General features: G+C 31.5%; 2 protein-coding genes and 1 non-coding gene across 3 annotated transcripts; 2 read left to right on the forward strand and 1 right to left on the reverse strand.

The window, feature by feature from the left end:
* The first annotated feature begins 461 nt into the window (after nucleotides 1–461).
* Nucleotides 462–2,101, forward strand: LOC102613540 (zinc-finger homeodomain protein 5). Its single transcript, XM_006473451.3, has 2 exons — nucleotides 462–795; nucleotides 899–2,101. Exon 2 carries the CDS (start codon nucleotides 998–1,000, stop codon nucleotides 1,916–1,918), a length of 921 nt encoding a protein of 306 aa, XP_006473514.2. The 5' UTR covers nucleotides 462–795; nucleotides 899–997; the 3' UTR covers nucleotides 1,919–2,101.
* Nucleotides 2,102–4,837: 2,736 nt separating this feature from the next.
* TRNAA-AGC (transfer RNA alanine (anticodon AGC)) lies at nucleotides 4,838–4,910 on the forward strand. The gene has a single exon. It is a non-coding gene; the product is annotated as a tRNA-Ala (tRNA).
* A 49-nt stretch (nucleotides 4,911–4,959) lies between these two features.
* LOC102613839 (protein RADIALIS-like 6) lies at nucleotides 4,960–6,313 on the reverse strand. Its single transcript, XM_006473452.4, has 2 exons — nucleotides 5,883–6,313; nucleotides 4,960–5,170 (listed from the first exon to the last, which is right to left on the reverse strand). Exon 1 carries the CDS (start codon nucleotides 6,168–6,170, stop codon nucleotides 5,892–5,894), a length of 279 nt encoding a protein of 92 aa, XP_006473515.2. The 5' UTR covers nucleotides 6,171–6,313; the 3' UTR covers nucleotides 4,960–5,170; nucleotides 5,883–5,891.
* Nucleotides 6,314–14,936: the final 8,623 nt, after the last annotated feature.

A 14,936-nucleotide genomic window follows, 5' to 3' on the forward strand; every position in this document is an offset into this window, starting at 1 on the left:
GTAAATATAAAGTGAAATTTCAGCAAACATAAAGGACTTAGATATGGAAATGTAATGAGCTTCTAATGTTGTTTTGATTAGCGCGCAAAGGCCTAGCTGTTACACGTTTTATTAATTATTATACATATAATGAAGCTAAAAAAATCAAGAATGAGTTTAGTTCAATGTAGGGATGATCAGTTATTCAAAGCAACGTCGCATCATAAAAGCTGTTTGAGTGTGAGGAGTGGTCTGGAGTACTGTTTAACCATATAGTGTTTGGTCGCCTTTTGGAGCTTAGCCCTAGGGTCATCAAGTGGGTTAAGATAAGAAATAAGGAAAGAGCAATAATGAAGCTGAGAAATACTGGGTCCCAATTTTGCAGGGCGTGGGGGAGGGACGAACATGACGTTGTCGGAATTTTTTTTAAAAAAAATTTATTTCTTTTATTTAAAAGTTCTTAATCCCTATAAATCTTTATATATCTCTTTTTCTCTCTCTAAAAGTTGACCCCTCATAGTTATCTCCCCGGCCTCATCACAAGCAACCAAGTTGTCTCTTGTTGGATACGTAGTTGCCTTGCTGGTGGCACTGAAGCACAAATCATTAACCTAAGCTTTAAAGTTCTCACAACAACACACACCCGCTTTCTCTTTTATTTCTCTCTTGCTATAATTTAGAGCCTTTGGAGAAGAAGATGATGCTGCTGCTGATGGGTATAAATAAAGCTGGAGCTGCTGCTGCCTTGCTGATGCTTTGCTAGCTGTTGCTTGTGTGTGTGTGTGTGTCTCTCTCTCTCTCTCTCCAGCTGTGACTGTGAGTATTTTTGTTCCTTTTAACTTTATTGATGTCTTGTTTTTGCTATTATATATTCAAAATAAATCAGTTGAAATTGGAGGCATTTGGTTGGTGGGTGCAGCTGCAGCACCACAATAATAGTTATTAGCGTAACAGATCAGGACATTAATTGTATATAGAATTGGAGAGGGTCGGGGTTAAGGGGTTTGTATGTAGCAGTATGATGATGGAGATTAAGCAAGAAAACGAAACAAAAACTCCAAGAAGAGATGGGAATAATGACAATGGTACCGCAGTGTACAGTTTCAATACTCATCAAACCCTAGATCATAATTTACAACGCCAGCAGCAGCAGCAGCAAGCGAGATCTCCAAACCCAGATCGAGTTACTAGTGTGATTGGTGCCGCAATTGCACCAATCTCCGCAGGATCCAACTCCAAACCACCCATTAACGTGATCCGGTATCGAGAATGCCTCAAGAACCACGCAGCCTGCATTGGTGGCAACATCTTCGATGGGTGCGGTGAGTTCATGCCTAGCGGGGATGAAGGCACATTGGAAGCCTTGAAATGCGCGGCTTGTGAGTGCCACAGAAACTTTCACCGCAAAGAGATCGATGGGGAGACTGCCCAATTGATCAGCACCGGTAGAAGATCGGCTGTTATGCTGAATCCACTGCAGCTTCCTCCACCGTTGCCATCTCCGACGATGATGCATCACCATCATCATCATCAGAAGTATTCGATAAGCAGGCACACGATGAGCCCATCAAGTGCAATTGTTGCACCAATGAATGTGGCATTTGGTGGTGGGATTAGTGAGTCTTCAAGTGAAGATCTTAGTAATGTGCTTCATTCTGAGGGAGTGCTACAGCATCAGCCACCAGCGGCACCCCCACCGCCACCTCCTTTTGTTTTGTCAAAGAAGCGCTTCCGAACCAAGTTCACGCAGGAGCAAAAGGACAAGATGATGGAGTTTGCTGAGAAAGTTGGGTGGCGCTTTCAGAAGCAAGACGATGATCAAGTTGACAAGTTTTGTGCTGAAGTTGGAATTAAGAGGCATGTCTTCAAAGTTTGGATGCACAATAACAAGAACAATATTGTCAAGAATAAGCAAGAACCTGCTGCTGACCCCGTGTAAGGCGGCCATATACATATGTGAGCTAAGAATTAATTAATTAATTAATTAATTATAGACAATATAGAGATTAGAGGACTTAAATGCTGAATGATTTGCATGTTTAATTCAGATTTAAGCCTTGTGTATCTCTTAATCAATTTGCTAGCTCTAAGCAAAGTATTCTTATTTTGTTAGTTTATGTGAGTTTCTCTTATCCTCGCTATTTATATTATTTTTCTGATTATTGCAGTAAGTAATAACCTCTCATAGCTATTTTGTGATACCGTCCTATGGGCGAAAAGGAAAGTGATTTATCAATCCAGTATTGGATTTGGATGGTTCTTGCTGCCTTTTAACTTTCTGAAAACGCTTTCAGGGGAAGAAAAATGAAACAATGTACACTAAAAATGAGGATGAAAAGGGCGAGTCGCTGAAAGTATGGGTGAGTTAAAAATTAAGGCTAGTTTCATGAAATTCTGGGTCTATATATGCATGAACATCAGTTGTTTCGCAGAAAAATTGAATTGCATGGCCAGCCTGAATCAGGCTTATTTGCCTGCTGTTCCATCAGAAAATGATTTTCTTTGTCAAAAACAATTTTTTTGTACGGGAGATTGTCAGTTTCAATATCACTTATTTACTCTCTTTTTTTTTTTTTATAATATCACTATAATTTTATAATATTATTTTTATTTTTAAATACACTTTTATTAACATTAATTTATAATTTGAATAAATCATATAAATTGAAATTAAAATTAAAATATTAAAATAATAAAAATAGAAATATTGATTTCTATGTGAATGAAAAATTAATAATCAAATATTTCTTAAAAAAATTTCTTATACTATTATTATTTTATATTCTTAAAATAAAATATGAAGTAAATGATTCATTACTCTCTTTTTTTTCTTAAATTTTTTTGTTAATTTTTTTAAAATATTATAAAATAATATGTATTAATTTCACTAACTCTAAGGCAGAAATTGGGCTCCAGCAAGGGCTCCAATGCTGGAGCATGATATTAATGAGGCCTGCACGGCTGCACCTACTCTTTATCCTTTGTTTTTTTCTTTTTTTTAGAGAAAGTATGCCTTTCAAGGGTACATATTCTTTTATCTACTATACGCATTTTGCTCGAAATCTGATTAGGCATAGGGAAAGCTGGCCCTTTGCAAAGCTCGTCTTTAATTAATTTGGTCAAGATAACAAACAATCATGGGGTCCTCCGATACCTTACAGACTAGTATCGATTTAATTCTTAAAAGTTGTGATTGCAGTGACATTTCCGAATATAACAACAAAATTGATTCAGGTTAGATTTCTATGGAAATGTATCAAGGTTTTAATTGGACTTCATTGGAAGATAACTTGAGAAATTGATTGATTCAAACTTCAAAAGGAATTTCTATTCATAGGCGTGGATGCTTAAATGTAGATTTTGTAGGCTATTAAACTATGAGCGATGATATAATTATAAACTTTTGTACAAATTGATTTGATGTTAACTAATTGGTTGAATAAAAATAAGTTATATGGTCCAAGAAATATGTAATCCAACCAATTAAATCATACCACATCATTTTATATATAAAAAAAAAATTGTACAAGATTTTGTACCTATATTATTACTCTTAAATTATATGGCATTATCGTTAATAAACACAAATAGATGTGACGTAATAGCAAATCCATATGTAGGCATCCACACCTGAGAAGTTTTATGCGAATATAATTTTTCAATGAGAGATCACCTGAGTTATTAAAGTAATGGATAAAATAAAAAACAAGAAAAACACATACTCTAATACAATATAAGATAAAATATACAGTGAGTCATTACTTAATAATATTCCTTTTAAGTAATTAAAATAATGGATAAATTATAAGACCGATTTATAACGATGTGGTCACTTGTATAATAAAAACAGTCTTAATCACTTGTGAGCCATTTTTGTTTCTGGCCATAGCTAAATGATACATGGTATCAAATTACACACTTATTCAAACAACAATTACAATAATTAACCATACAATAGAATCTTCAGAGACCTAATTGACGGAAGTCTGAAGGAGGAATCAATAATAGTTATCCAGCTCTCTTGCAGACCCTCAACAGGGTAATCTGATTTGGGGGTGGCATCATCCAAATCTTATGCCTGTGCTTCTATTGGTGTCTCTGTGGGTGCTTTCGCTAAATTTCTCTTACTTAACAAACCGCTGACCCAGAAAATTAAAAAAAAAAAAAACATTAGTCCTTCCGCACATTAAATTCATATAATTTTTACAAAAATGAAAATGAGAAAATGCAAATTACCTAAATTTATTTTTGGCCCAATCGAATAATGAGCCGGTGGCGGGGGCGGGGGCTGGAGAGCCCATTGGCGCATCGGAGGGACTTGGGGCTGCTACTGCTGCTGACGCTGCGTGTGCATTGATTAAAAGCACCGCCACTAGTGCTATTGCCAAAGCAATTCTTGGGTTTGCCATCTTTGAATTCTTGCAATTGCTTAAAATTATTTGAAGAATGATACAAATTAAATGGTGATCGTATTGGTGTTGTATTTTTTATAGTGCTTGAGACGAAGCTATATTGGATGCAAATTGAGAATTATTCTGAGCTATCGCCTGTCCGATATTATAGTCATCACTAAATACATGTCAAATCACTAGTGTCATCCTTGCTATTTTATTGGTCTTATTTTTCGCTCAATCTCAAAATTTTTCTAATTCAATTTATCCATGCTCTCCCAACATCGAAAAGTTTGGAGATTAATGGGTAACTCTTACCACACAATTACTTAATAAGTTAAACCCTATCTTACATGCATGTAAGATAGAAGGACCCACTTAATAAATATTGTATAATATTTCTCTCTGTTTAACATAAACGAGTGCAAGATAAGAATAAATAATCTGAATTCACAAATCAAATGAGAGGGGATGTAGCTCAGATGGTAGAGCGCTCGCTTAGCATGCGAGAGGTATGGGGATCGATACCCCGCATCTCCATTTTTGCTTATTTTTTGTTTAATCTATAAACATTTAGATTATAAATGTAAAATTTATAAAGCACAAACACAATAATTTCCTCCATTAGAAAATTATTACAATGGCAAGCAGTGAACCCACAATATACATAACATTAGCCGTTACATGTATATATATATTTTTAAAATACTTGCATGTCAACACTTTCTTTACAGATCTTCTGACACAAAATGGCTGAGCACCTTCCACTATTTCATTAGAGCTTTAGATTCTTCATAAGCCTGTGCATAAAAGAATGCAACATTAGCCATTATAGAATCTTAAGCAGACGTGAAAATTTCTCTGAATTTAATAGCTTCTGACTGTCGCTGCCTGAAGTTTCAACTAGATCCAAGAACCTTAGTTTAGAGAAAGCCTAGGGATTAATGAAGTGTTACAGAGAGGAATGTGATTCAATAAGAGATGATGATTCTCTAATTTATTTATACTTGAAGCTCCGTCTTATATATTGCTCCGTCTCATATGTTTTTATAATTAATACTTTTATACTTTATCTTTTATGCTCTATATCTATTGTGGCCATGTGCATGTGCGAATGTGATAAAAAACAAGATTAGATTTCATGTGGGCTTTCTCTTTGGAAGTTCAATTTAGATTATGGGGTATACATGATACATCATGGAAGCCAATAAAATAATTAATTAATTGGAGGATGTCGAAGGTCGGTGTGTAGTTTGAAGTGTAGCTAACCAGAAAATATATGGAAGGGAAAAAAATAATAATAATAAGAGAGAGAGAGAGAGAGTATGACATGTCGGAGGCATCGTGGACGAGTTACGTAGAGTCTCTTCAATTCAAGTAGTATTCAGAAGTTAACATAAATTATTACCTTGTTGTGATTTTTGTGGTGTTTCATGCGTGCAAGATAATTTGGAGGCATTGAAAATTTAGCAGTGCAATGTGAAAAAGAGTTACTAGTGAAACATGTAATACCTTGGCGCATCAGCAAGAATGCCAATGCAGTTGCTTGCCAGTGTTCTTGTAATTTGGAAGCGGGAATTGGGCAGATTCTATAAAAATGAGATCCTCAACAAGGCGATCGTAGTGCCTCTTGACATCATCGGGAGACTTGCCACCACCCACAGCCCTGGCCACGTTTTGCCACCGGTCTGGCGTGTCCTTGTCATACACGGCCAGTGCCCTTTCGAATTTCTTGTTTTGCTCGGGTGTCCATGTGGATTGATCAACACGACGCGACGAAGCGATAGAGCTTGATGCCATACTTTGATCTCTTATTATTAATATTCTCTGAGAAAGGGGGAACTAACAAACTCAGTCAAGCAAGAAGAGACTGACCAATGTCAAGGGATGGTATTGGTATGGGCAAGAGCTTTGGCAAGCCTGCTCCTTATAAGCAGGAACAAGAGGTGGTGGTGGGTTATGCATTTATGCTTATGCAAGTTGGCGAAATTTTATTTTATTAAGCTTACAATGGAATTGAGAGAATCCAGTGTCAGAGTCTTACTTTATATATAAAGTCTTTTTCTTGTCTTTTTAATAAATCATCATCACTTGATCAGCCAGTGAATTGATATCTTTTAAGAGAATTTGTACCAGCTGGTGGTGATTAGATCCCAATCCGAACATTGAGTCCACCCCAACGGCATATTATGCCGATATAGATGCCCAATACAACATGAATTGATTTAATTTTCTTTCCGCATCTTTTTGTACCCGCAGAAATCCACACTCCACAGTGAGAGATATTCTACTTATCCCTTATGTGGGGACTAAGGGATTTCCTTCACTTGTTCAGTTGATAGATCAACTTGTAATATATGCCCTTTTCTAAGGAGCATGTGGTTATTCTCTTTCTAATTGAGAATTAATGATCCAACATTCAAGTTGTTATTATTATTATTATTATTCTTCTTTTTTTGGGCCAATTGAAAGTTTAGATTTATATATAATCTATCACAGACTTGGCATCAAATAAAATTGAAATCTACTTTAAACATCCATAATTGTGGAGTGTGAGATGAATGACTTTTTGACAATGTCTATCATAGAATGATAACTAGAAGTTAGAAATTCAATTCTCTTCAAAGATATTTATCAACCTGAAATATGGATATTAACCAAAATTTAATAGAATGTTACCAGGTCTGTGGCTCATTGGAAAATTCAGAGAGGGGCCGCAAATCTATAGAATTCGGAAGGAATAAATAAATAATTATTAATGTACCGACATCTTTTAATTTTAATTTTTAACCGAGCTTATCCGTCAAATTAGTGAGTCACCAATTGTTGACGGTGTTTTATCAGCTTCTGGATACAGAGATTAATGAGCAAAATTCCAAAGGGTTCTTGGCTTTGTGAGATGTGGAGTGATAGCCAGAATAGTTTGGTATTTTATGAGAGGTTGGTTGTATCAGTAGATTCAATAGCTAGCCGTTGCTCTGTCAAACGATCCTGTATCAGATTTTTGGGTAAGAAGTGGTGCATTTGTGGCTGTTTAATTTTCAGCTGAGAACAATGGATAAACACTTGAATTACTACCATATTGCCCTGTGACAACATCCCCATTCTTATTTCTATTTACCAAGAAATTTGCTTCGCCTTTGCCTCTATTAATATGATCTTAATAAAAACATAAATGGGCCTTACAATACTGATTGCACAACCATTTATCAGTTACAGTCCTAAACTCTGAATTTAAAATATTCAAGTTATGGGTCACATTCTACAATTTTCTTTTTTTTTTGACAATCAGATCTTATAATTCTTATTTGGTATTGAGATTCAACAATTGTATTTTTAAAATTACAGTACTAAAACTATTTGGTAAATAATAATTGTTGTACTTTAAAAGCTAAATTGATCTAATTCACCACTTATATGAGTGAAAAACATGGATTCAGCTACCTTGCAACAGCTCCAAGGTACCACTTATTTTTGTCTTTTGTGATGTCAAATTTCATTTAACCCCTTACCTTTTTTTGTATTTATAGTTTATTTATAACATTATGTGTTTTGACAAGTGACTTTTTAAAATGTAATTTTAATTTATTTAATATTATTTACTTTTTTATTTATAAATTTATGTGCTTTGGCTAGTGATCTGCTGAAATGTAATTTTATTTCATTTAATATTATTTAACTTTCTAAAAGAATAAATATAACAATAAGCCTATGACTAGATAATATTAAATAATAAAATAAAAATATTAAAAATTTATTCTTTTAAATAAAATAAAAATATTTATTTTTTAGGACTCACAATTGCTTATTCTATTTTATTTAATATTATTTAATTTCAAAAAATAAATATAATAATAAGTTATGACTAAATAATATAAAATAAAATAAAATAAATATTATTAAAAATAATATTAATTTTTTGAGACTCATTACTGATGATTTAATTTTATTTAAAATTATTTAGTTTCATGAAAGAATAAATATGCTAATAAGTCTATGACTATATGACGTTAAATAAAATCAAATAAATAATATTAAAAAATATTTATTTTTAATAAAATAAATAATATTAAAAATTTATCCTTCTGAATAAAATAAATAATATTAATTAACAATTATATTTTTTTAAGACTCACAACTGATTATTTATTTTATTTAATATTATTTATTTTTTAAAGAATAAATATAATAATTCTATAACTAAATAACATTAAATAAAACAAAAACAAATACTATAAATAATATTAAATAAAATAAAAAAATTAATATTAAAAATTATATTTATTTTTTAATGCTCGCTACTGATTATTTTATTTTATTTAAATTTTGTTAATTTTTTGAAAGATTAAATACAACAATAAGCCTGTAAATAAATAGTATTAAATGAAATGAGAATATATAATATTAATTAATATTTTTCAATAAATAAATGATATTAAAAATTAATTTTTAAATAAAATATATAATATTAGTTTTTTTAAGACTCGCTACTAATTAAACAACATAAAATTTTAAACAATTTGGATGTATGTGCTAAAAGTTTTAATTCTTCAACTCTTTTGTGTTTTTGATAAATAACAGGGAGCGTAATGTTAATATTCAAATAAATGAATCTCTACCCTTAAATCTACCTTTTTATTGAATCCAATGACCAATAATTGAAACCACAAAAAAAAAACAAAAAGCAAGTGGTACCTTGCAACTGTTGCAAGCTAGTTGAGTCCGAAAAACATATAATATATTTATCATTTTTATCAAAATTATTATTTAAAAGTCATATTTAATATATATTATTAATTTTTATTTTATAATTATAACTTTTTTCTTCTTTTCATATCAGCTTCAGCTTCAATTTACGAAATTATATGTAAAATACACAATCTTGGGAATTAGAACTTTTTACTGGAATAGGGCCGTTGTAAATGATAATGGCCATATTACACACACACCCCTGGTGATTTATATTGTATTTCTCAAAGAACTATATTGATTTTTTTTTTTTTTAGTGAATATACCTTGATGGTTTTCTCTATGTGGAAAGGCCTATGCATTTTTCAGTCGATTGAGGTATTATATTCCTTAATCACTTGCATTACAAAATAAAGTAGAGAATGCTAAAATCCTAATGACAGTTGGTAAAATAATAATCCGATTTTGTTTCATACAGGCGGAGCTTTATTCAGCAAGAATCTGATAAAACACATTTTATCCACAGTTGCCTCCTATCCCAATTGATGATATTTTAAAGTAAATGCATTAGGAATCTTTTAAAAAGGATACCGAAATTTTGATATTTAGAATCCTTATCATTATCTCAAGTCCACATCAAGGAAAGTTACGTCAATTTGGTCCCTTCATTTTCTCATTTAATTTACTCAAAAGACTTTGAAAAATCACACCTACATCATACAAGTTGCTTTATATTTTTCCAATTTTGTTTTGGTTTAAAAGGCCAAAGACCAAGAAGAATCTGTGACTTCTCAAGAGTGGCGGCAGCCATGTCCACAAAAGTAGTACATGGTCCACGGGGAATCGTTGAAAGAACAGAAAATTATTGGTTAACAAAAGGGTAATTTTTAATTTCCTCTCTTGAGTTTTGGATTTTTTGCACTTAGATGGTGAAGATTCGTTTATTAGTGAAAACCCCCCTACAAATTGCAAACGTTAGTTCTCTAGTAGTTAGTTGTGGGTACTTTGGTAATTTCATTTGACAAGTAAAAGTTTTACACTTTTTGGTTGACATGAGCCAGTGAGTTGTCAAATCAATTTGAAAAATTGTGTCATAATTTACAAAGCAAAATTTATAAAACAATTCGAAGTGGTATTTTCTCTTTTATGAAGCACGGTTGTGGCTTTTTCTTTTTTGACAAGCACGGTTAAGAACTCTGTTTAGAAGGTAAAAAAATCTTCTTTGTTGTAGAGCTGTATCCATTAGAGCTAGTAAAATTTGATACGACCCGATTATCCGACATGAACACGACATAAATAAATAAGTATAAGTCGTTAAATTTAACACGATTATTAAATGGGTCGGGTCCGAGTTATTACAATTTTTTTCCGTGTCGGGTTTGGGTTAAAATTCTTGACTCATTTATCCGATCAATGACCCGATTATATTTTCTATTTTAAAATAATTTATATATTCTTATCATTAAAACTCAAATATTAGAGATAATTTTCTTTTTTTTATTCTTTAAAAGGGTGAATATAAACACAATGTTTTATTTATAAAATTTTAAATACATTTAGAGTTTCAATAGTATAAATGTGTAAAAATTGATAGACATGTATATTTTATAATATTGATATATAATATTATATATATATATAATTAAAACCTCAATAGTATAAATGTGTAATATATTGGTAGATATGTATATTTTATAATATCGATAAATTATGTATGTATGTATGTACATACGTATGTATGATAGTATGTAAATATTTGATGTAACTTTTATTCAATATATAGATATTAAACGGGTTATTGGGTAACCCGATTATTTTTCCGTGTCGGGTTTTGGGTCTCAATATTTTGACACGATTATTAAATGGGTCGGGTTTGGGTCGACCTAAATTTGACACGACACGAAGCTGACACGACACGAACATGACCCGATGATCCGTTTTGCCAGCTCCAGTATCCATTACTTGTGTAAAGTGAATAAGAAACACAAGACCTGCATTATATATCGCTCTAAATTTCGCCGATGCTCCAGGAATCCAAATCACTTTGTTGAAGCCAATAAAAGGTTAGTCTCTTACAATTTTTTTTTTTTGGCCTAATTTTGGAGCGTTTTGATACTACTCTAAATGAAAAATGTCGAGTGGGTGCTTGATTTCTTGTTAATTGACATGGTTTTGATGAGATTTGTAGAACTGTGGAGTAAATTTGTTTACTTTAAAGTAATAATACTCTTATCATAGCATATGTTATCAAACAATATTATAAGTCCAGAAACTGTTAAAAATATTTTCAACTTTTATTTAGAAATACGAGAAAAAAAACTTATCCAGATGTACTTAGTCATTTATAAAATATTTGTTTCGGAAATTATTTTTTTCACGATTGTTTGTTGAAAATAGAAAACTAACTTTGAGAAACAATACTAAACACCCTTGAATATTATTTAATGTTGTAATGTAATTAATGAATTATCTTCTCACTTGTTTTAGGCTGATTTGCACATTGCTATTATAGTAACATATTGTTTGCATTTGGTATTTATTACATTTTAACTTTTTCTTTAATATATGTATCATTTATTTATGTTATTTTATGGTATTGCAGTGTGGTGTATTATGATGTTGAAGTAGTATTTTGGTTTATATGATTTATTATTAGGGTTACAATTGTCTTTTTATTTGTTGAATTCAATTGTAAATAATCCATATTTAAGGGTATAATAGTAATATTATGGTTGTTATAAACTTGGCGCCAAATATTTCAGATGTGTACAAATCCAACCAGGGACATTTTAAAATTTTTAACTTTCACTAACAATCAGTCACAAAAATTAACTGACGGTAAGGGGGGTTTTCACTAATAAATGAATCTTCGTCACCTAAGTGCAAAAAATAAAAAACCCAAGAAATCATGTTTTCTTTTAATCTAATCGAAGAAAGTAGTGAAGGGTGCTGTGCTTAGACCAAATTAGCTGATGGGATGTGCCAAAAGATAAAAGATTTGAGGTCACGTATCAACCAATCGGATCCACGTCCAATTGTAAAATTTTGTTCTTTGAGGTGATAATGATATTTTTAGCATGTTGGGGGGCGCATATTCATTCAATAGATATAAGAGAGCTCAGCCAATGACGTTGCGTAGTTTTATTCTGATGAGAGTATTTATTTCGGATCCCCCTGAGTTACGTTTTGCGTAAGATACAGCCCGTGATTTAACTTGCGAACCAATAAAAATATGCCACGTGTACGTAAAACTAATGAAATTGTAACCGACTGAAACGGTTAGAGACCGATCGCCAAAAGAGTCAACCAAAAAAGTACTTTCTATAGCCGGTTGGAAAATGAAAAATGATGTCGTTTCGCAATTAAATTCTAAATAATAAATTAAGAAGACGCCTCTCTCCCTCCCCCCATCTCTCTCTCGTGTTGACGCAAGTCTCGACCAAATGCAAATTTTGAAAAGAAAGGCAGGCGTAGACTCGTAAAATCTCGCTGCTAAGCTCACTAGCCTTCCCTCCCAACAGTGCCAGCACTCCTTCACCACCGTCGATTACCAGCCCTCTGGTCCCGCTTGCGGCATGCTTGTTTTGTCTCCTGTAATCAACTTACCGATGAACTTCAGCCAAATATTCCATTTGATGCCAACACCTTAAGGAAGCTTTTATGTGTTGAATAACATATTTAGGTTGAACTATGCATGGACAAAAGATTGATTGAAAAGGGGTGCAATTCCTGAAGGAGTGAATCATGTTTTCTTATATTTGTTGAATTTTAAACATTTAATTGAAAATTGGGTTTTCTTGTGGTTGGTTATGTTTAATGTTCCCTTGGGCGGTTGTACCTTTCCTGAACTTTAAATAGAGACATTTTACTGTGATTGGTTAAGTGAAAGATCTCCCTAAAGAAGCGGGTATTGAAGATCAGAGGACTTTGTAGTGGATCTTAGTGAAAGAAATGAATTACAAATATTTGCAATTGTCTGAAAAAAAAAATTAAGAAGAAGACCCAAAACGTTAAGCAAGAGGAGTTTCATCTTCTCCAAGACCATCCTCCTGAAAATCGGCCACCGAATTTTCTACAAGCCAAGGGTCTTTTGATGCGGATGAACTTACAAATTTAGGTGGCAGAACTTGTTTACAGATTTAATCACAAGAACGAATTATGTAACAGCGTAGCAGTGAATCAGTGTCTCGTTGAGTTTCAACAAATCAATGCTGCTTGGGATGTCGCCACCTCTACCTCATCTCCGATGACCGGTCCTTCCTCGTTGATTTCAAAGTTAAGTTCTTCGCTGGTTAGATTTAACTTAAATTCGTAAGAGAAAGGCAAGGACGGGTAGCCCATCACTTGAAACAACCAGTTTAGCTGGTGTGTCGCTTATTACTACTTTCCGCTAATTTAATGTCGTCCGTTAGATTAGATTTAGGCACATTGAATGCTCAAGATTTGCCAAGCTGTATGTTACGCAAAACGTAACTTAGGGGTTGCCATTTATTTCGGAGGAAAAAGTAGCGCGCAAATTAGATGCGTGCAACAAATACTTATACTAGAGCCGAATAATATTCCTTCGCAGGTCACGTCAATACCTCAAAGATTTCTGGAGTTTCTTTTTGCTTCTCTGTTTTCACTGTCTCCTCCTATGAAAGAGAGTAAATTATTATGGTCATGCCCAAAAAGCTACTGTAGAATTATATTAATACAATACCCAAGTTTAATTTATAAAATATATATTCATATATTAGAATTAATCATCTCTTCATAAAAATATTTCCTTAAAAAAATATATATTTATAAGATATATATAAATTTCAAAATCTTAGATTATTTTCTTCTTATTATATAGTTTATACCTCCATTGTTCTAAATCTTATAATTTTCTTAAAAACAAAAAAAAAGTTTTGACTAAAATTAAACTGTAAGTACGAATTATGAAGTAGAACAGGTGAAAATTTTTGTTAAAAGAATAATTTATTTAAGTGCTCAATTGAATTTCCATTCAAAAAATAAGAAATGAATAAATTTATTTTTGGTTGTTTAGGTAATTTGAGGTAAAATGTAAATATAAATCATAAAATACGGTAGTTGTAAAAAGTCTATTAAAAGAATAATTTATTGAAGTGTTGAATTAAATTTTTATTTTAAAAAGTAAGAAATAAGATAAATCTTCTGATAGGTAAATTTAGTTGGAAAGGGGTCTAATGAGAGGGGTGTCAAGAGCCCTACTCTTAGGATACTTCTGACATAGAGGATTGAATTGAATTAATTATTAAGATTGGACTGGATTATATTATATAGTCCTATGTTTGGTATAGTATCATATTAGGCTATGTTAAATTATATTTACATACTATTAAATAGCATTTAAGTTGATATTTAAATATAAATATCAATTATTCAAGAAATTTTATAATCATGATTAAAAAAATTTTAAAAAGTAATTAATAAGAAAATTAAATGTATTGTAAATAAGTTATTGGCTAGTCATAATATAGTAATCAAATAAAAATAAATAAAACAATCTAAATATTTAATTAATTTTTATCGAATATTTAAAAATATGATATAAAATCAATTAATTAATGGTATTATTAATTTTCATGAATATTTAAAATATTATATTAGTGATTATTAAATTTAGTACAATTAAATAATGTAATAAATTATTAAATGGTTAATTTTATCGATAAATTATTAAATATAAAAGTGATAAAAAATTATTCTCAAGGGTCCATAGAAGTAAAAGTATCAATTTAATTAGATCATAAATAATAAATAAAAATAAATTTTAAGTGAATCATTAATTAATTAATGTTAGGTGTAAATAAATAAAAAAAGATATAAATAAAAGTCTCATGAATGAGAAATTTTTTCTCTAAATTT

The sequence above is a fragment of the Citrus sinensis genome, chromosome 5 (genome assembly GCF_022201045.2).
Source record: "Citrus sinensis cultivar Valencia sweet orange chromosome 5, DVS_A1.0, whole genome shotgun sequence".
In the NCBI taxonomy this organism is placed as follows: domain Eukaryota; kingdom Viridiplantae; phylum Streptophyta; class Magnoliopsida; order Sapindales; family Rutaceae; genus Citrus; species Citrus sinensis.

Excerpts from the sequence above, each read along its gene's own strand:
- LOC102613540 (XM_006473451.3), top strand. The coding sequence starts at position 998 with ATGATGATGGAGATTAAGCAAGAAAACGAAACAAAAACTCCAAGAAGA.
- LOC102613839 (XM_006473452.4), bottom strand. The coding sequence starts at position 6,170 with ATGGCATCAAGCTCTATCGCTTCGTCGCGTCGTGTTGATCAATCCACA.